This window comes from Merops nubicus, unplaced genomic scaffold (assembly GCF_000691845.1).
Source record: "Merops nubicus isolate BGI_N331 unplaced genomic scaffold, ASM69184v1 scaffold12950, whole genome shotgun sequence".
Lineage (NCBI taxonomy): Eukaryota > Metazoa > Chordata > Aves > Coraciiformes > Meropidae > Merops > Merops nubicus.
The window spans coordinates 50623-72901 of record NW_008584875.1 but is presented as its reverse complement, the minus strand read 5'-3'; the positions used below and the strand labels follow the sequence as shown (position 1 = coordinate 72901).

Below are 22279 nucleotides of genomic sequence, written 5' to 3'. Positions count from 1 at the left end.
CCAGTAGCCCCACTGTCCTTCATAAATACTAATTTTCAAAGCGAAAGGGGAATAAAGCATGTCGGCAACAGAACTGCTCTCAGCGCTATTCCCTTTTGCGTGATGCTCCTTGCATAGTTAGGTTTCCTGTTCTTTTCCTTACCTTTTTTTCTTTTTCTTTTCTTTTCTTTTTTTTTTTTTTTTTCTTCCCTCCCCCCCTCCAACACTAAAAGTGAGGCCAAGTCTGATGCTTTGTCTGTTTTGTGCTGGCTGCTGGAGATGAGCCTAGGCTTGACCTGACCATGATTCTAAGGACTGGCATTTCTTTTTTACCCCCAATTTGTAGAGATCCAGACCTTCTCTTCCTGATTGTCAAGAAAATTAAATTATTGCTGATTTTGGGAATCTAGGCAGCACCAGCTTACTTTTTCCCCGTGTCTCTCTGGAATCGTTTCTGGGATATTTTCCAAATCATCACAGAAGGCAGGAGGAATGAACCGTCAGCTAGTGAAAATTTTGACAACCTTGTTTGCATTTTTCTTAGAGACAAGCCACTTCAGGTAGGTGATATGACTCTATGTGATGATTTTTGTCAAAAGCTTGTGGGAATAGTAACTATAAAGATGCTACGTCACATTAACCTAGTTTGTTTGCTATTTTTGAGAGTATTTCGTGTTCATTCTATATAGGCTATCCCTCTTATACTCAGAGACTCGTTGCTTGGTAACAAACACCAAAAAAAATAAATCTCAAGTTTCGGTGATCTGTTTTCCATTTCTATGCTTCAAAGACAGGCTTTTCCATTGAGTATCAATATAGGTAAAAACGTTATCTTCAGTTTCTCTTCCAAATTACAAATTCTCTGCTCCCACCAGAGGCTGTTTAGGAAGTTGCTTTGGTTCCCTCCTCTTCAGGCTCTGGTAATGATCGAACTGGTTTTGCTAGGGATGTAGTTATTTGCAACTACAGAGCCAGTGCTTTGATTTTGGGAAAACCCTGGATCAGACTAGGATTGTGCTCACTTAAAGTACCACTCCATATGATTGTTGTTTCTAATTTTGCTTTTAATGTTTCGTGTGCTTTTGCTTCAGCTATTGACTTTTTGCCATATGAAGCAAACAGGTCAGTCTTATTGACCAAAACATCATTTTAGCTGAGGGTCATTATTAAACTGTACTGTGTATCTACACATGCACACATATAGGGTGTTTTCCTATGAGTAGTGAGGTATATGTACAGTGACAGAGTGAAACACTGTCTATATTTCTGCGTCTTAGATCACAAAGCAGCTCATAGCTACTGGGCTCTGAATGACAACAGAAGTATTTTGGGTAGGAGCTTCCCAAATAAGTGCACTGGATTAATTTTCCAGTTTTTATATACCTTATCTGAATGTTTTAAGTGGGGAATGTAATCTGTTGTGTAGTAAAAATCTAATATATTTTGTAATGCTACCGTGTCATTGACGAAAGCAAAAAGAGCAACCACCCTCTGTAAATGGAACCCGAAAAAAGCGGGGAATCACACCACGAGAATTTACTATCACCTTGCCTTTTAACAGTCCTGGTGCTTTTCTAAAAGGATCATGGAAGTGATATTTGCTTCTCATTTTAGGGACTCACATGTATACCTAATTGGTTTATACTTGTCTAGAAATGCACAAAAGAACCCGTGAAACACTCCTGAAATGCAGTGGTTCCCTTCAAGGAGATGTATAAAGGAAAGTGAGTGGTTAAGAAGACACAGTCATAGAATTACTTTAAATATAGCTCAGAGATATTGTTGAAACATAGACAGAATGAAATTGGTTAATAAAGAAACAAGATAATGCTGTATGATTAAATCTGTGCCTCTACACACCACATATGACCATTTAATTTTAGTTTGCTTTTTTTTTTCCGTAGGGAACAACCACAGGGAAGTCCTAAATTCTGCTCGTCTGCAATATATAATGTGCTTGCAGTATATAATATGCTATGTACATGGCATTTTGCATGCACAATATGGTACCAGAAGTCTGCTCTTAAATCCTGAAAGCAGAGATGTGTTCCAAGAGCTTACATATAAATACCAGCTGGTGATAATAACAATAAATTTTATTACTCAATGTTCATTGGTAAAACCTCCTGAAGATCAGATGTGACTGACTCTGGAACCGTTTTTGCAGTGTTGGGGAAAAATCCAGACATTCACTAGCATGACTTAAATCTTTGTTAGGTAGCATCTGTAAAAAAACATTACTTTTTTCATCTATATCCTTCCCAACATTAATAAAACAAATGATTTTCAGTGTTATCTGGTGAGTGTTGCCAGCTAATGTTTGGAAGTTTAAGACCACCTTAAACAAGTGTTAACATATAGTTTTAACAGCATACATGTAATTAAAGCAATTATATGACATAGGATATCAAAGTCCCTGTAAGATTATTTTACACATTAAGATGAAGAGTAAATTGAATCTTCTGAAGTCTGAAAGCTGTAATGAATTTCTTTTTTAAACTGAGGGCTTTATTTTTTTCTGAATACCAAATTGTGTCCACACATACTACTTTAAGCTCACTTTTATTTCTGAAGCTTGCTGATGAAAAATAAACTATATTGTTCTATAAAAATATTAATTTCTACATTCACTGAATTAAGACAGTTTTATTTAGTGCTATAATTTCTCCACGACTTGAATAAAATACAAGCTAAATATTAGCTAATGGTGACTAATAATTTATTTAGGACGACTTTCTGTAAAGAACATGATTCAAGATCTGGAAAATCCCCCTCACAGACACTGTCTCCTTCAGATTTTTTGGACAAATTGATGGGAAGGACATCGGGGTATGATGCTAGAATCAGACCAAATTTTAAAGGTAAGTTTTTTTAAGACTTCTGATTATTTAATAGATTATGGTTTGGACAAATTATAGATTTGTGGGATTTATGTCTGGGTTCCAATTCTCTTTTCAATAACCAGCTTTCCACTGTGATAGTGTCATGGAGATCAGTTGATCCATGGGGAGAACTAGGAAAGCAGTGCATGTAATTAGGAATCCAGCACTTGAAACCCCACTTTTCACCTGAAAATAAAGTTTAGCTGTCAGAGGGTGCTTCTGAAGAACTTAATAATTCCATGTAGTAAATTGGATTCCAGGTTCCAGACTAAAAGCAATCCAGATGACTTCCTGAAATTTTTAACCCATGGAGACAACATCTTTACACTTCTGTGCTGAGTTGTTGTCTTCTTTATAGCAGTGTGTGAAGAAAACATCTATTGTCTGAAGAAAAAGTCTATCATTTTGTTCAACTTGATGAAAGTAAAACCTTCCTTCTCAAAGTAGGGAGATAGAACTCAAGGTATGCACAGAGATTTTATCCTGAATATGTTGACTGAATGATGAGAACCAATCTCTCAGAATCCCCAGAAAATACAGAAAACATATTCTGTTTTTCATTTCCTTGACACACCCCTCTTTTCTTCCAAAATTTGGACTGAGTTGTGGAGAGTCACCACCATCATTCCAGTAAAAAAAAGGAGGTGGATTGGAGGTTTATTTTGCAACCATTACTATTCACAATAAGTTTTCCTTGCTGTTGCCTTGTAAATCCCTGTGGAAGTGAGCACGGAATGTCTTGTGGCTTTGAAAGAAAGGAGTCGGGAGAGAAGTTTTCCTTGCAAGTATTTGGCATTTCTGGAGAGCCCTATAATTCCACCAAAACTGGCTCTTCTATGTCAATTTGAGTATCAGAATGTGATTTTACTCTGAAAATGGATAAAATGCTTTCTTCCGTAACAAATCTGATACCAACGTACATTTGCACTCGTGTCTATCAGCTTTGGTCATTGAAATGCACGTTTTTCTGTATTGAGCTGTATTAGCAGCGTTGTGAAAGTTAATAACAACTGGAAAAAACCCAATCATTTCTTGATGAAAGAACAGTTAGGAGAAAGGAAGCTCACACATCAATGAGAAAAGTGTTTAATTTAATTTAGATCAAAGATCAGTTTCTTCTCTCTGTTCCACACATGCGAAATACAAGGTTTGGAACAAAGGGGCTTTTTTTTTGACTGCTTCCTATTCCTGAGTGAGGAGGAACCTAGTGTGACATTCAGATCCAAAGGTTTGAAAGCTGGCAAGGTAAAGAAACTCTATTCAAGGAATTGTTAAATTTTAATTTCAAAACTGTTTTCAGAGTGCTTATTGAGTTTCTGGAGTCGACATTAGCTGGTAGAAAGTAATATTGCATTAAACTCTCATGTTCCTTTTGTGCTTTTTAATGAGAAATGAAGTTTTAGAGAATGCATATGAAGACAGAAATTGCCTGAACTGAGCAATCATTAGGAACTTATTCCTGCCCTTCGTATGGTAAGGATACTAAAAGAATGTTTCTGCTTCATTTCTTGTAGCTCACATAAAACCATGAATAGTAGCAGTCCCTGTACATAGGATGACCTAAAAACAACCTGTTGTTGCTCCCCAGTACATGTCTAAAGCCATTTCATGGAAAACACAGGGGAAAAGAGATTCACAGCTCTATTACCCTGATGTTCAAGTGGGCAGAGCAGGTATGGTGGGCATGACATTGTATGGTGCATGCTGAGCAATTTGACAGACACCTCTCCTCTCCAAATCCCATGGTTTGTTTGTGTCCCCAAGATAAAGCTGCTGCCTGATGACACTTATGAACCCTTAATGGCAAGGAGGCTGCCATTTCATATTTTTCTACTTTTATTAGGTCACATTGCAGAGCAGGCTGGTACTTGGCAGCAGTTTGAACTTATAAACAGATCTTCAGTGTCTTTTTTTTCATAACTTCACATCTCTGAGCTCTCCTGTAGCTCTCAGTCTTCTGGTGAGGGATCTGAAAGGTTATCTTGTTCTTTGCTATATTCCTTTAAAGGGTATTTTCTATCTCACAACTCAGAACTAGAGAGCTAAGTCATGCAGTTTTGAACTTCATATCATCAGTCAAAACCTTGTCAGCTGATAACCTTTTGCTATTAGTTGATATGATGCATAGCCATGTACTAGTTGCCCAAGTCTTGTTAACCTTCTAAAAAAATTTAAAATGCTTATTGCATTTTTTCCCCTTTTAAAGAATAAGAAATACAGCTACAGAGAGGTCAAAAGAAATTTATCTTGCACGGAGTTATTATAAAGACTTTTTGGTTTTGTACTGAGTCTTTATTGTGACCATGACAGAAATTATTTCAGTTTCTAACATTCATTAATCTGTTTGAGATCTTTTTGGGGATATGAGCTATTGTAGAATACTGATATTCTGAATCATATAAATGGATGGATGGATGGATGAAATGTGGAATGATTACCTAATTTATAACAATTTCGTATTTTAAGGCAAGATCTTTTAAGCATAAAAGAAGTCTGCAGAAACAGTGGTTTAAACTAGGGATCTACTGTCTTGCTTTGCATGTAGTTTGGGGTCAATATTTGTTTCCTATATTCCACAAAAGATGATGTGGATTGGGATAGTTGTGTCACTACTCGTGCATTTTTCTAGCTTCTTCTGCTTTAGAGCAGTTACATGGCTTTCTCTGAGTCCACCGTAAGCATTTTACAATGTCAGAAAAGTCTGATTTCATGGAAAGGCAGGCGAATAGAACTCATTTATCTTATACGATAATTAAATATACTTTTACGACTACTGTGAATTAGCAGCTAGGAGCTATTTGATTATCTTGTGGAGCAAAAGCCACGCATTTTAAAGAGAGATAAAAATGCTAGTTGCTGGAACAAGGTGTTTTATCCAGATAAAGCATTTCATCATTAGTTACTGCTTTTCCCTAACTTGCTCTTGTGAATTAGAAAATTTGGGAAGATAGTGGGAGAGCAACAGGTGTTTATGTATAAGTGTTTAGACATCAACAACAGGGTTGTTTTTTGGTTTAGTTTTGGTTTTGTTTTTAAGAGCGGTACAATACACTGAAAGATCCTTTCTGTTCTTGTATCTTTCTGTCTTATGCAATCATTTGAAAGCAGAGGAGCAGATTTCTGGTTCTTCTTCACACACCAAGTGATTGGATACAAAATGACCAGGCACTGAGAGGGACTGTACCCTTGATGAACATCCAGAGAAAAGTGCAAGAATGACAGCTCTCAAAATTTCCTTTCTTAATCTCTGTCTGTCAAATACCTAATGCATACTTTTTCATCTTACTGTTATTTTTTATTGAATTTCAATAGGCTAGTAGTGTGTGTAAGGACACAGAAGTGAATACAGTTAAATGTAAATATGAAGACTGCAATCTAATACTAATTGAAGTCCCTGAGAGTCTTTCTGTTGAAAAGAAAACGTTTGTTCTGCAAACATACGTGTGTGGTCCTGTGAGTTGACTGCTGATTCTTCTTAATTTATAATATCAGTTTTGCATGGTTTCTGCAAAGTAAGAAAAGGTGAAACCTGCACAATGTACTTTTTACATGATTAATATTAATGTTATATTTTTAATGGTGAAGACCAACAACAACAAATCAGAGTGCTGCCTTTTACTTTCTCTTCTGCTTCACTTTGCTTTTCTCAACAGAACCAGAAGTAGCAGCGTAGGGCACCTGTGTTATAAAATTAGCCAAGAATGTGCTTTCTCGCAGGTAGAAACCAGGGGTGGTGAAGTAGCATCTTAGATTATTGTATATTCAACACAGGCTCCCTCAAGAGCACTATATGCAATGCCCCGATACAAGGGATCAATCTACAACTTAATCACATGAAGCAGGGGGCTAATGGAAAGACAGCTTGAATTTAAAATTTCCTAGCAGGTATTGACCTTCAGAGGTTACTAAATTATTTCCACTTTTAACATCTTCATCTTCTAAATCCACTTAAAATCTAAACATAAGCTGGAAATTATCAGATAGAGAAAGCTATTTATCTATGTGGGTTTTGTCAAACACCTTAAGTAGTAGACTGGCTGTCATGCACTGGGTGACATGAGAAGGGGAGTTTGTCACAAAGAGCTCCAGGTGTTGGTTACCTTCTGGTATGGAAAATGTTTGCAATGAAGATGATAGTGATTTTCTTTTGTAAAGAATTTCATTCTATGTGTTAAGCACATTCTTTCCCATTAATTCATTATTTGCTCAAGAATACCCTAATTATTATGGAGTTACATGGATATGTGCAGCAGCAGTGCCCATTCCTGTTGCCCTCACCACCAGATGGTGTGATACAGTTCGAATGCTTGCTCAAAAGCTGCTGTTTCTGAACTCAGAGAAGTCTTGGAGGGCTGCTGTTTGGGAGTATACTGACTGCAGTTGTAAAAAATTAGCCTGTGATTACAGTGCTGTAATATAATTTTCATGCTGAGTCAGTGGGTTTATATCTGAATAATAAACACATGGACTAAGTAATTTACTGAAAATTAGCTTGACAACTGTTACAGGGAACGGCTTATGCACTTTAATACTTTAACTCCTTGGCAGTAAGGGTCAGTTTTTCCCATACGTTCAAGCCCATTGCTTACTTGTTTGGTTCTTGAGTTGACCAGTAATGAAACACTTAAAACAGCATGAATGGAAACCAATGAATAACATTTAAGGGTGAAATTAGTGGCATAAGGCTTAATACACAAAAGCAGCTCCTATGTACGTGCAAAGAAGAGGAACAGTTTGCAGAAGTTAATCTTAGTCTAGACAAGACACTTCACAGATAGCTGTTGTAAAAACAACCTGTAAATACATATGAATGTTGAAAAACATACCTAAGATAGGCTGCAGGACTGCAGTGATTTGTTCTCCAAGCAGTTAACAACCTTTCCAAAGCCAGACATCAGTGGCTAAAACTACTGGCCGTGAAGGCAGGTGCAGTTCAAAGGCTCAGAGGGCTGTGTCTGACGGAGACTCAAGCCCCATTCAGTCCTGATAGCATGCAGTAAGGAAACATGTGCTGTTGGTGCTTTCATGTTGTAGGACATAGGCTGAAGGGTCATTGTAGAAGGGAGGCCATCTAGCCAGTTTTCATATGTGGCCAAGCTGTTGCATTCCCTGAATTAAGGTTGTTTGAGATGTACAAGCATCCATTATTAAGGTGTGCTTCTAGTTTCTCTTCTGCCTTGAAACACATCTACAATGTTACACTGTTTTCTGATGAAGCTGTGTACACCCATCTCACTGCACAGTTAGATGCTGCACGAGGATCCTTACCCACAGCATATTGAGTTTATTTGGTTTTTATTTTTCTTCAACTACAAAAATATAGCTAAGGAAGTGATGTTCTGCCCCTGCCCCAGGTATGCTCATTTTCATGCAGAAACCTTTTTACTGCAGTTATGCAAGGGTCTTTTCAATTGTGCTTCTTTTAAAAGTGCTGGTGAAGAGAACTAGGGAACTTGTCCTTCTTCCTCTCTATCTTTTATTTGAGGTTCCTTCCCAGAACATGAGTAGGACTGGGGAGTTGCATGGCTAGTTATGTTATGTCTAGGGTTCTAGAAAATGGGACAGAAAACATGTTCAAGCAACCCCCTCTACGCTGCTTAGATGTTTGATCATTCCCTGCATCAATTTCTGAGCTTTCTGAGTCAGTTCCTTCCAAAGCAAGTCAGAAAGGTTGCAGCAGTGTAAATCACAAGCTAACTAATGCTGCTTGGCATTCAAGTTGAGGATCTGTCCCTGGTCTTCTTTTATATTTAAAAGGTTAACCACAGTGACCCGTATCATATTGATGTGTGGCCGTTATTCAGAACCAATGATTTAATTAAGAGCTATCAATTAATTTGGCTGTTGTCATGGAATATTGGTCTGCTGCTGTATAAACTGTCAAGGGAATTTATGAAAAACAAATGTCAAAGCAGAGCCAAAGAACTTCTATATCGAAGCAGGAGACACTATAGTTTTGATCATGTTCTAATTTAATTGTATTTTTTTTTTTTTCATGTCCAATGTCATGTTTAGATTTTAATTTTCTATACAGTTGAACCCAATGCCATTGGGTCATTCATTAGGCATCTCGTGTTTTGGCTGTCTTATAAAATATGCATTTTATATATGGAATACATAAAACCATGTATTTTTAATTTACTGTGGTGATATAGCAACTAGGAATATGTACATATAAAACAGAAATACGCAGGTTTATTAGATTCATTATATTTTTTTCCCCTCTGGAAATATGAATACAAATCTCTGATTAAATAATCTGAAAATGTATGTTTGATGGTTCAGTTTCCAAATATGCATTTTGTAGTCTTTCCCAGAAATGAGTGATTTTAACAGTCTGCTGAGAAGAGCTCCCCCCCACAATGATGCATGCAGGGTGGTATAGGGTCTGGTACAGCTCTGAGAAAAAGGGTGGACAATGTCTGGTATGAATAGGGACCTGCTGATGTTATAAATACCAAGTCTGTGGTTAAAATTAAAAATTTACGAAATAAAGGCTCTGATTCTGAAAACCATGCAAGACCTGACCAGTACAGTTCATGAGCGAGAAGTGCCATTCACCATGTGTTCAGTTACTCACAAGGGATAAATCAGAGCAGCCTAGTGGCTTATCCAAACTGTGCCAGCTACCAGCAATCCTCAAGTATTGCAAGGGCATGAAGACACACTGATTACTCCTTATGTCTCAGCTCCATGTCAGCAGCTAGGAAGACTGGAAGCATAAAAACTTCAAGAGCCAATAAAAGAAGGAAGTTTTTCAGGACTTAGATGGAATACAAGTCCACAAACAAACAAAACCCTCTGGAAATCCTTGATCCACCTGCTGTGTAATGCTGGCAGTGCATTACTATTTTATTTTAAAGTTCCTCAGATTCAATCAGTTCTGCTCCTGAGTGTACCCAGTGCTGCCCCAGGCTCCTTGCTGAGCACCCACCTCAATCCTAAACCAAATCCAGGGTCTCTGATGAGGTGCTGCCCCACCTCCAATTTCCTTTAGGGACCAGGTATCTCAGAGCCTGCCTTATATTCCAGAGAAAAGGGATCCTTCTCAGGGTGGAACTGTGATCATTTAAAAAAACCCCACAAACACAAAACAATGGCTATGGGTAGCCTGTCTTCCTCTATAATATACAGAAGATTTTTGGTCCAGCTTTCCCTCAGTTTAGAGGGTTCAGAATCTGATCCAAAGGATTATAAATGATTCTGAGTGGCCCATTTTACAGCAAAGAATTCAATCTTCACTAAGACAGGAAGAAAATAGAAGGAGAACATGTTTTTTTAACCTTGCGATGTATCTGCTTGTCTGAGAAGGGAGAGCCTTTGCTCTTGTCCATTTTGATACGATGCACAGAAGTGACTGCTGTACCCACTACGCCTTTGGGGCAGCTGAAGTGCTACAGAAAACATTGTGAGGACAGGGACTGAGAGCCAGCACTTCTCTCACTTGCCCTGATAATTGCCCTGACCACTAAGACACAAATGTGTGTGAATGCTCTTTCTCCAAATGTTGTGTCCCAATTGCTTTGCTGCACAACCTGCTAGGTCCAGTAGGCTAGCCACACCTATTAAATATTTTTAAAAGTGACCATAGCTTCATTTCAGGATGAATCCTGTCTCCTCTGAATGGGAGATAGTGAGGGATATCTCACTCCATTTTCCAGGAAACCAACAGCCTTGTAGCCTAGGAGGTACAAGTCTGCATCCCTTCAGTCTGAAGCAGTTGTAGAAGCTCCTGGAGAGGACTCTCAATATCTTGTTATTGGCTGCAAAACTGGCTGTGTTTTAGAAGGAAAGACTGAAATTCTTGACTTATTTTTCAAAGCAAGGTTGTATGTGTTGACTTGGTGGTGAATGGTCTGAGCAGTGGATCCTGAATGAAGTACCTCAGCATTGCTGAGAAGCAGGGTTCCAGGAGAGCCCTGAGAGCCCAGTGCAAATTATTTGCCCTCTGCAACTAGAACCCCACTGTGCTGAAGCATCATGCTCTGCCCATGGGCTATATGAGGCCCTTAGGGTTCCTCAACAAGGAACTGAGTGTTATGCACCAAAGCATCAAACACTGCAAGTCCTTCTACCTGTCACGAGGCTGAGATTTTTTTGGCTATTGCAAACAGCTGGCTGTCCAGGGAAGCACAGCAGATGTATGATGCTCTTCTATAAAAGCTAATAACACATACCTGTGCTTTTCTGTGTCTCCAAAACCCAGGACTGAGTGAAAACAACTGGAGACATTTGCAACCAGCTGAATTGAGGGTACTCCCTTAAAAAACAGTAACTGATACTTGATGCACATTGCATGAAAAACTTTCTTCCTCCATCCCAGGAACACAGCCATGGATTACCTTCCTTATTTTTATACTTGAGGAAATATAGCTGAGAAGATGCAAAATGTTTTCCTTAAACCAGCATAATTAGTCAGGGAAAATCTAGGATTAAAATTGACCAGATTGATACTCATTATGTTAGGTTGCCTTTAATGACTAAATTCCCAATATCGGCTGTCTTTATGTCTTTGTCTTAGTTTATAAAACTAGTTTATCAGTATTGCTCTTTCTTCTTGTACTGTTTACTATGTCTAATAAAAGGTTAGTCCTAAATAATAAATAAAATAGCGTTGACACTTTGGCTGGAAAGTGCTATAAACTCTCACACTGCAATCTAAAGCAGTTGTTGAAGAGATGCGTAAGGCCAAACCTGGAGTATATATGAATACTCCTTTTTTGCCAGATATGAATATAGCCCATTGCGTGTGCATAAACACAGGCACATACTTTCTCCCATGCCAAACTAAAATAAAGATCTAGCCACTCCACGTAAGAATTTCAGACTGCAACAATTTTACCTTCCAGAGGGTGATGCCCCATCAAGATTGAGAAATCTGAGGTGTTAAGAGCCTTTTGTCAGTCTGGTTATAGGAGCCATTATAAAAATAGCTGTCCAGGAGAATTTTGCAGCTCTTTGTTTCTATAAACCTGAGAATAATTTTGGAGATCTTTGGCTTCATAAATTTGGAGATCTTTGGCTCCCTGAGAATTTTGGTTTTGTCACACTTGAAGTGTGTTTTGTGAGAGATAAAGCATGTACAATCTGTCAAAACCAGATTTTAACTCCTCTCTCTTTTTTTTTTTTTAAATAAAATAAAAGTTTTAACTTATAAAAGTTAAAATAATTAGGGACAGATTGAATTTAGGCCATTAAACTCCTCAGTATGAATATAGTCTGATTTGGATGACTTTGTAGAACACTCCTACATGACCAGTGATGGTGGAAACCAGAAGAAGACGAGATGCCCTGAGCCTGCAACACGGTTTATGTCAGCAGAGCTTTAAGCCTCTGTGTAAATCATGTGATTCTCCTCACAGCAATACAGTGAGAATCCTGCATCAAAGAGCTGGTTTGTTTTCAATAAAAACTAAGTCAGCCAGTTTATTAGATGTTTATTTTCTAGGCTAGTGAAGAGTTCTCACTCCCTCTCCCATTGTTCCAGCAATTATATATACAGGAAGAACAAATGACTGAAAAAATTGCTGGTGAAAGACAACCAAGAAGTGCCTTAAGGATGTCTTGCAGTTAAAAGACAGATCCTGTTTGGTATTCAGGATATGGGAGACCACATAGGAGGTTCCCAGAGGGAGAGAGGATGTGTGAAGTGGAGGGAAAGGAGGCTGAGCTAAGCATTCAACAGATCAGTTGATGGTAACATTGAAGCTGAGAGTCAGAAAGGAGAAATTAATTTCAAAACAATATTCTGTGCAGATTGTATGGAAATGAGTTTAACTATAAGAAGGTTAAACAAATAGGAAAGGCTTGAAAATAAAAGGAAAACTTTATTAGTGAGAATAATAATATATTCTCACTATAATATGTGGTGAGAATATGGGTCTCTGTGCCTCTGACAAGTCACAGATTTCCATCTGTACCAGCTCCTGACTGTTTGTATTGTCATTTGTCCCTATGCCTGAGCCATCCCATTTGTCTAAATCCCATTGTTCATCTGTGTCCCATGTGCCATCTGGTGTATAATTCCCCAGCAGCCATAAATCAATGTTTGCTCAGTAATGTTGGTCACCAGAACTGCTCTTTTTGTTCAAGTCTTGCATATGTCTTCTAACAGCAAAGCAAGAAACATTACGGAGACATTAAAGAAAAAGCTGGCAAAATCGTGAATTAAAGTCAATGTCCAAGGGGCAGAGGAAAGGGTTAAAATTGATTCTGACACCTCTATGTGACCACAGAGAGGTATTGATCAAGCCCAGTATTTGAGACTGTATCTATTGATGCTTATAACTGAGATTCCATTGATTTCTGCAGCACAAGATCAGAATCATGGAGAGGGAACAAAGTAAGAAATATTTGGAGAGAAAGGAACAACGTATCAATTTTTATTTTTTCTTTTAAATAAATGCTTTGAGGTGAGTATGCTGAGCAGAATTAAGCATTTCATACTGGCTGAAAAGGAAAACTTAGACAGGCTGACAACTTTTCAATATTGTTATTAATACTCCTTTTCTAATTTTTTTTTTTTTTTTATTGAGTAGGTCTTCCCTCCTGCCTTCTCTTTTCAGTGAATATTTTTTATCTTGTGGAACCAAGTGGTCTCTTAGATGAATTGGCCACACTGACTTCATAAAACTTTATTAAAAATAAAGATTACCCTGGAGGAGTTTGACTGACCCTATGTTGGAGTGCAGATTTCATGACTAGAGATGTAATATCATCTTTTATTTAACCACATTCAGGCCTCTGCACACATTATACCATTCACATGCCAATCAGTAGTGAAGAGCTCTGTCTTCATTAACTGAGCAATTTGTCGAATCAGGTGCGAGGAGCATCTCTGCTACCTGGTTCCAGTGAGGCTGAGGGCTTCTGGCTTTCCATTTGCTCACTTCAGTGAGCACTGCTTTGTCATAGGAAAAGCAGGTGCCTGGATCTTTTCATGTAGTAAGAAAAGCCAACCAATTTCCCCAAATACTTTTATTGCATTGGAGAAAGTAAGACTTCAGAAAGAGATGCCTTGCAGTGAGGTGCTTGTCATGACTTGTAATGGAAAGATTTGAAAAAAGAATCGAGAACTCAGAGAAAAAGAAATTTGATGGACATATGGAGAATTAAAGCATTTATTTTAATATTTTCAAAGCTGACATAAGTACTGAGTAACTTTGCACTGTAGGCGCATAGTTCCAAGGGGAATTTTCTGGATGTAAGATTTCTGATTCACTGTTTTTTAGAATTATTTCCACAGACTCATTTGCACATGGAAGGCTTTGGCTCTGGGGCTGGCTGCACTGGACAGTCACAAGTGTGTCTGAGGCCTATGTAGAAACATCTGAGTTATCTTTCAAGTAATTTGCTCAGAGTTGCTTTGTGCCACACCAAGATGACACAGAGCTCAGAACAAGATATGATGCCTCAGGTCAATGACCTCCATTGGCCTTGGATTCCAGTCTGCCATGAATACATTGGTAGCAGGCCTCAAACTACCTGCATGAAAGCCAGCACTAGTGCATTTATACAATTCGTTGTGACTGCTGTGGGTATATATTCTTTGTAGACTAGCTCAGGTCAGCTGGGTAAATCAGGAGCATGTCAACTGTTTAAAGGGCTTTTTATTTCTGAGCTCCTGGTTTGTGGAGTGAAATAAAATAGTGCCTGAAAATTGTTCTTGTGCAATGTCTATTAGATAACCTATGTGGAAATATCCCACTGCACCCCAGAGCTGACAGTAATGTATGTTTCTGTTATCAGCCTCAGCAGAAAGAGGCAGTAAAGAATGAACACATCGAATGGACTACCCTGTAATGCCAAATGCAGAACTGAAGAGCTTTTGTAGTGTGAGACTCACCTTCCTCTTCCAGAGCTAGGTTTATGGACAAAGGCATTCAGTGAATGTGAAGCATGCCAATCCAACAATTTTCACATGCACTTTAAAGTACAAAAGCGTGCATCTTAGCAGGGTTTCTCCTTCCGTGAAACGTTGATAGGATTTTACCAGCATGACTCCTACTACATTCAGCAGTAGTCCCACAGCTGAAAACTCACATACCACTTCAGAAAGAGATTACTCACTAGTTTGACCTCAGACTATGCCAACATATATGTATATATATATATATATGTATATATGTATAGATGGCTTTAGCTGCACTTACTCCAGAGACATTTTCTTTCTATGATTCATTCTGTGATCACCTGGATCTGATAATAACTGGACTATTTATTTGCCTTGTGAGGCCTCAGTGGCATTTTGCTGAAGAAGAGCTTTCAATTTTGGAATGTCACATGCTGTTTTTATGTCAAGGTCATGTCATAAGGCCATATTTTTTCTTAGACTTTTTCTCAAGTTAGATAAGTGAAGGGAAGCAGCTTAAATCTTGGTCTAAGAGAAGAGTTCTCTTGGTGCCATTTTGTTTATTTACATTTTTGTGTGTGCCTGCATGTGTACTTCTAGAAATAGGCAGCTGGAGCTAAGGCAAAATTGTACTTTCCTCTATGTGTAATACTTTTCTCCTGATTCCATTCAGTGTTGCCTCTGTCTCCTGCCTGCTTTGGGTAGGGCATGTTGTGTCTCCTCCATGTAAATATTGTTGCCGTAAGTGGTGTTGCTCATGTATATTCTTCTGATATTTGGTAGTATTTGGGCTCAGTGATACCAGTGGGAATCAGAGCCCTAAAAAGGATTTAGACAGCTAAATATCTCTTCAGGACTTGCTCTGGCACTGTAAGTGCCTTTGTGGCTTTCAGCCTTATTCTGTTGATCATAAATGTATATTGACAACACAGAATATGATGCTAAACCTCAGATGCTACAGTAAGCCAACCCAAAACTGCTGTCACATTCCCACTCGTAGATATGGCATTCTCAACAAGCTAAGTTGTTACACATGACAGATGAACTTTCAGAGAATGTTTGTTTTAGCTTGATGAAGCAGAACAATAATTATGTCTTTATTTGATTTTTCCAGCAATCTGTGACAGTATAAAGTACCATACAATTACTGTGTTTCAGAGGTTCTTGATATCTCTGCCCTTATGGGTTTTTGTTTGGTTGGTTGGTTTGGTTTTTCTTGTTGTTGTTGTTGTTTTGTGGGGTTTTTTTTTGCATTCAGAAGTTTATCTGTTTGATTGTTGAGTAACTTGAATTGTCATCAGTGAATAATAAAACTGACATGAGTAAAGATTTCTGTGGTACATTGGATTGTGGTGAATACTTCTAAAGAAGAGGGAATTCTCTGTTTACCAGGCATGATTATAATTAGGGAATCAGGGTGATGCACCCCCCAGAAATCCCACAGAAAGACAACCTTCTAAATGAAAGGCATCACTATCCAACAAGAAATGTTACCTTGGTTTGTAAGCCTTTGGGGAACTATGTTGTCCCGGTGTCATTAATTTTGCCTTCTGTAACTGATTTTCCCTTGCTGTTAACACTCTAATGAGATGATGATGTTTAAGTGGATTTTGCCCAAAGGCAGAATGATAGTTTTTTTGGAAAGAGAGAAGTCTTACCTAGGTACTTGCAATAAAGACTACCTGTTGTCTAGCTCAAGCTTTCTTACTAGAACCTTAAGCAAACTCGTTAAGTCATATGAATTTTTTCATCAGCAGTTGGATTATGCATTATACAGATCCTGGAAAACAAGTGTTCAAGCTGCACTGCTTCTGGGGTAGTTGCAGGATCCCCATGGCTCATCCATGTAGCCATAGCACATCAAAGCTGCTTTTCTCTCCTTGGCCCAATATCCATGGTCCCTGGCTACAGGACTGTCTGAGCTGCCTTTGATAGCATTTCTCCAGTCCTTACCCTGCCTGCTGCTCTCTGAGCAGGCAGGAAGCTATGATGAGAATCAACTTGCTCCTGCCTAATGATCATGGCTGACTGATATGTCCCAGCAGTGGTTCAGCCTTGCTGTTTGACTTACAGTGTTGTTCCTGCAGGGCCATGGAGCTCCATGCATTGGCAAGCTCTTGAAGTGGTAAATCAGGCATCGGTAGGACTGCAGCTGCAAAAGCAGACTTCCATAGGGGTTAGCTCTCTTTCAGGTCTCAAAAGGACTGTGCTGGACTTTGGAAACTGCTCTGCTTGGTTGAGGAGAAATGGTTGCTAAAACCACAGCTGCCTTGAGAAGTGGCAACTAATAAACCGTCTCCAGCAAGCCCTGCTACCATCCCCTCCTGTCCTGAGATTTGTCTTCCAGTGCTGAGGTCAGCATGTGGGTCTTTGTCTTCCCCTATCCCACATTTTGATCTCCTCCCACTTTTGACCTCAGACATAAAATCATTGCTCCACAGACAAAGGGATTCTCAGTCCCTGGTGGGATCACTGCCTCCTCATTTTGCCCCTTGATCTTGTTCCTGGATTGCCGCTCTATCTCCAAACTCAGGCGGGATTGATTTCAGTCTTTTAAAAGAGTCCTGATGCTTATCCTGCTCTCTGTGGTAAGGGGAGAAGGGCAGTTCAGCTCACCTTTCTCCTCTGTGTACAGAACAAAGTAACCCAAGATGATGGGAAAAAAACTCCTTCTTTTGGCACATGGGCCCAAGTCAGAAAGCAGACCAATGAATACTGCATACAGAGAAAGACATAAGATTATTCACGATCTGTAAGTGTCTTGCCAGTGTATTCACTGCCATACCTTGAGTTGGTTCTGCCTTATTATCTCTCATTTTTACTTCCCCATCTTTCTGCCTTGCCCACAGTTCTGATAGTGTGTACTGTACTTTAGTCTGCCTTACAGAATTGCTTAATAAATACACATATCAAAGAAAATTGGCAAGTTCACAGGTATCATTTTAAATCTCTTGTATGATTATAATATTTCCACTAAGGACATTTTAGCTATATAGCAGAAATTAAAATGTGGAGAGGCAAAGGCTGTCATGTGCAGCCTGGAAACTGTTCACCAAAAAGGCAGAGTTCAGATGAACATGAGAATACAGATATGATTAGTTGCAGTTAGGATGTTCTCAAGGACAAGAGGGCAAGTAAATCTCAAGAACCTACCAAATGAAGGAAGCCTTGGGGCTGTGTGTTATCAATACTGGAGAATATGCAGCAAAAGCTGCAGTTGGCAACTGGACAGGGCTCAGCATACATCTTTCCACACCCATCACTCAACGTGAGGACTACCCTCTGTGTTGGGATGGATTCACCCCCTCTGGCAGCTGACAAGGAAAGGATTCACCCTCTAGCCAGATTTCAGCAGGGTACAGGAGCTATGAGGCAATATGCCACAGCAAATTTGGGGTGGTATTTGGTATATATGGGTTTCTGTGGGTAAGGTGAGCAGATGAGTGCTTAGGATTTTCTGCAAATGCTAAGTGCCCTGAAGTCACAGAAGGTGTGTGACACATTATGATGTTAGGGCTTTTCAATAAGGCAGCACATTGCAGAGTCCTGCAGTCCCTCTGGGGAAACAGGGGGAAGGGGAACTTCAGGCAACAGAAGTGATGTCTTAGTCATTTCTCAGAATATCAAATATCTGCTTTCTGGTGGATTTGAACATTAGCTACTTGATTTTTTTTTTCTTTTTTTTTTTGTGTGTGTGGTTTTTTTTTTGTTTGTTTGTTTGTTTTTTGTTTTGTTTTGTTTTTCTTCTTGGTACCTTTCAAGACACAGACATTTTCCTTATGACTTGAAAATCATTGATTATCTCAAATGTGTCCAAAAGGAACTTGGACTATTACATTTTTGCATCCGAGCTGACATAAGGAAAACTAAGGGGAAAAAAGGGATTTCATTATAAAATATACTTTGCTTAATTTTTTGGAGGTAATATCAACTCATTTTAGATTTTAGGCAGTAAAGCCAAATCAAATGTTTCCATTTTCTTTGAAGAGTTTTAGGTTATGTTATCAAATTCTGGCTATACTTAACCGAAGTTTGTTATGTTCATTTTAAATGAACAATCAGGTAAGAAAAATCTAGAATGAACCGTGAAATGTTTCAGAGCAAAAAGTGATGTTGTGTGCCCTCTTTAAAGAGCACTTCTTCCTTAAGGTGTATAACACCTATACACCCTTTTCCCAGTGCAATAATATCTACAGTAGAAAACAAAAAAAAGAGCAATAAAAAAAGAATTGAAAAATAATAAAACCATTGTAAACTTCAGTGCTCAGTTAGTTATCTTTCTTTTTCTTGTCTACTTCATTTGGCTTGTGTTTCCTATGTACATTTAGAAACCCCATCACTAGGAGTTTGACTTTAAGAGAAATTTGGACTTTTAGCTTGCAATCTGTAAGTTATATGATCAAATGTTAGTTTTTAGGATCCTCTGATAAGTGTCTTCAGTTCTCATTTGGTTGAAATCTTGCATTATTCTTTTAACGTTTATACACAAATATAAATTATTAGGTGCTGGACCTTGCGCTTGGCCTTGTTGAACCTTATGAGGTTCACAGGGGCCCACTTCATGAGCTTGTCCAGATCCCACTGGATGGCATCCTGTCCCTCAGGCATGTCAACTACAACACTTGGCTTGCTGTCATCTGCAAACTTGCTGGGGGTCCAATGGATCCCTCTGTTTATGTCATTGGTGAAGATATTAAACAGCACTGGTCCCAGTATGGACCCCTGAGGCATACCACTTGTCACTGATTTCCATCCGAACATCAAGCTGTTGACCAATAGCTTCTGGATGCAATCATCCAGCCATTGTCATGGTTCAACCTCATCCGGCAACTAAATGCAGCTACTTGCCTACTTCTTCCTCCCACTGACCCCCCCACCCCCAGCCCGTGTTATGGGGGGAGAATGAGGAGAAAGAGACAAAGCCCAGTGTGTTGAGATAAGTACAGTTTAATAGAACACTGCAAAGAGAGAAGAAGCAACAGTAATAATGATATTACTAATGAAATAATAAATAAAACAAGTGGTATAAACTGTGAGACCCTACTTGTACCCAAGAAGCTCTAGACACATGCTGAAGCCACATGCTGAAAACAGGTGCCGTTTCTCCAGGGCAGGCATCCCCTTATATAGTAGGCATGATGTCAGTAGGCTATCGAATATCCCATTGGCTGGTTTGGGTGTTTATCCTCGTTGCAGCCTCTCCCCACTTCAGCCTCTCCCCCCTCCTTGTGAACATTAATCCTATCCTAGCCAAACCCAGGACACTCATCCACTGAACAGTCCACTCATCAAGCCCATATATCTCCAGTTTAGAAAGAAGGACGTTGTGGTGGATCATGTCAAAGGCTTTACAGAATTCCAGATAGATGACATTTGTAGTTCTTACCTTGTCCACTGATGTAGTCACTCCACCATAGATGGCCACTAGGTTGGTCAGACAGGACTTGCCCTTGGTGAACCTGTGTTTGCTGTCTCAAATCACCTAGCTGTCTTTCATTTGCCTTAGTATAGCTTCTAGGAGGATCAGTTCCATGATCTTCCGAGGCACAGAAGTGAGGCTTACAAGTCAGTAGTGTTTAGGATCCTCCTTCCTACCCTTTTTAAAACTGTGTGCAATGCTTCCCTTTTCCAGCCACCTGGGACTTGACCTGACTGCCATGACTTTTCAAATATCATGGAGAGTGGCTTGACGACTACATCAGCCCATTCCTTCAGGACTCTGGGCTGCATCTCCTGGGGTCTCACAGACTTATGTATATTCATGTTCCTGAGGTGGTCACAAACATGATCTCTTTTTTTTTAAACTGAGTTTACTGAGTTCTTATACTATTGCACACCTACCAGCAGGAGGCGATGGAGGGAGATACTGCTTTGCTGTAAGACACAGTGCTCTAGCATGTTCCTACTTAGTGTATATCTGAACTGCAGTCTGTGGCATGGTGAAGTGTTTAATAACATAGGTAAACATATTTTCCTAACATAGGTAACATATTAGGTTCTGCTGGCACTGAGGAATTGAAATCTATGGTGCTTACACCTGGTGGCTTTCACAAGGCAACATCATGAGATTAAAGAAAAGTTTACAAAGAGCATGGGAAAATGCCATGGCACTCACTGCCTCCTTCACCTCAGTCTTTACTGATGAGACTGGTCTTCGGAAATCCTATGCCTCTGAGACCTGTAGAATAGTCTAGATCAAGGAAAACTCAGTGGAGATGAATCAGGCTACAGAGCATTTAGGCAAACTGGACACAGACAAGTTCATGGGACCACAAGAGAAGCACCCACAAGTGCAGAGGGATCTGGCTAGTTGTATTGTAAGGCTATTCTTAATTATCTTTGAAAGGTCATGGTGAGTGGAAGACATTTCTCATAATGGGAAAAAAAAATATTCCTGTGTTTAAGAAGGACAAGGAGGAGGATCGAGGAACTACAGGCTGGCCAAAGACTGGAGCAAACAATGATTGGGGTTAGTCAGCACAGGTTTAGAAAGGGGAAGTCATTCCTGACCACACTAATAGCCTTCTACAATGACTTCACTGGCTCCATGGATGACAGGAGAACAGTGGATGTTGCTTATCTCAGCTTCAGCGAGGCTTTTTTTACTGTCTTTCACAATATTGTCATAGATAAACTACTGGAATAGACAAGCTAACTAAATGGACAGTGAAGTACATGGCAAGTCACCTGGACGGATATGCTCAAAGGGTTCTGATCAGCAACACAAAATCCAGCCAGTCACTACTGGTGTACTGGAGGGTTCAACATTGGGCCAATACTGTTTAACATCTTCATTAATTACCTGGATGATGGGACAGAGTGCACCCTCAACAAGTTTGCAAGGGATACAAGTTTGCAAGGAATGGTTGATGGCCTAGAGGGTTCTGCTGCCATGGAGACGGACCAGATAGGCTGCAGAATAAGACCAGCAGGAACCTTGCTATATTTAGCAAGGGAAAATGCAGTCTTGCACCTGTGGAGGAACAATGTGGGAGATGATCAGCTAGAATGTAGCTTTTCAGGAAAGGTCATGGGGCTGCTGGAGGACACTAAGCTGAACATGAACCAGCAATGTGTCCGTGCAGCGAAGAGGACAAATAGTCTCCTGGGTTACATTAGACAGAGCATTGCAAGCAGGTTGAGGGAGGGGAACCTTTGCTTTGCTCAGCACTGGTGAGAGACATCTGGAGTGATGGGTCCAGCTCTAGGCTCCACAGTACTGGAGTGACATGGACATACTGGTAGGGGCCCAGTGAAGGATCACAAATGTAATTAAATGACTGGGCGATATGTCAAACAGACTGAGGTTGCTGATGGTGGTCAGCTTGGAGAAGAGAATGTTCATGAGGGATCTTATCCATGTGCATAAATAACACTTTAATCCTTTTTGATTCAGTTGAGAACCCTTATTTATTTCATCATGCCTACAAAGCTAGGAGGCTAATAGATGACTAATTAAGTCCCCTATCATTCTGCTACACGTCAGTGACTGCTGAATAGCTGGAAAAGAGGTGGGAGGGAAGAGATGACAGACAGCTGTTGAAAAAAGCTATGTCAAGCCAGAACA

At 39.5% G+C, this 22279-nt stretch overlaps 1 protein-coding gene across 1 annotated transcript in view; it reads left to right on the top strand.

Moving 5' to 3' along the window:
• Nucleotides 1-221: 221 nt before the first annotated feature.
• Nucleotides 222-22279, top strand: part of LOC103778128 (glycine receptor subunit alpha-2) — a gene marked incomplete at its 3' end in the record, with an annotated part of 46343 nt that continues 24285 nt past the window's right edge. Inside the window, exons 1-2 of the mRNA XM_008945702.1 lie at nucleotides 222-539; nucleotides 2707-2840. Of these exons, the coding sequence (XP_008943950.1) occupies nucleotides 472-539; nucleotides 2707-2840 (202 nt within the window). The remainder of the gene's footprint in view (nucleotides 540-2706; nucleotides 2841-22279) is intronic.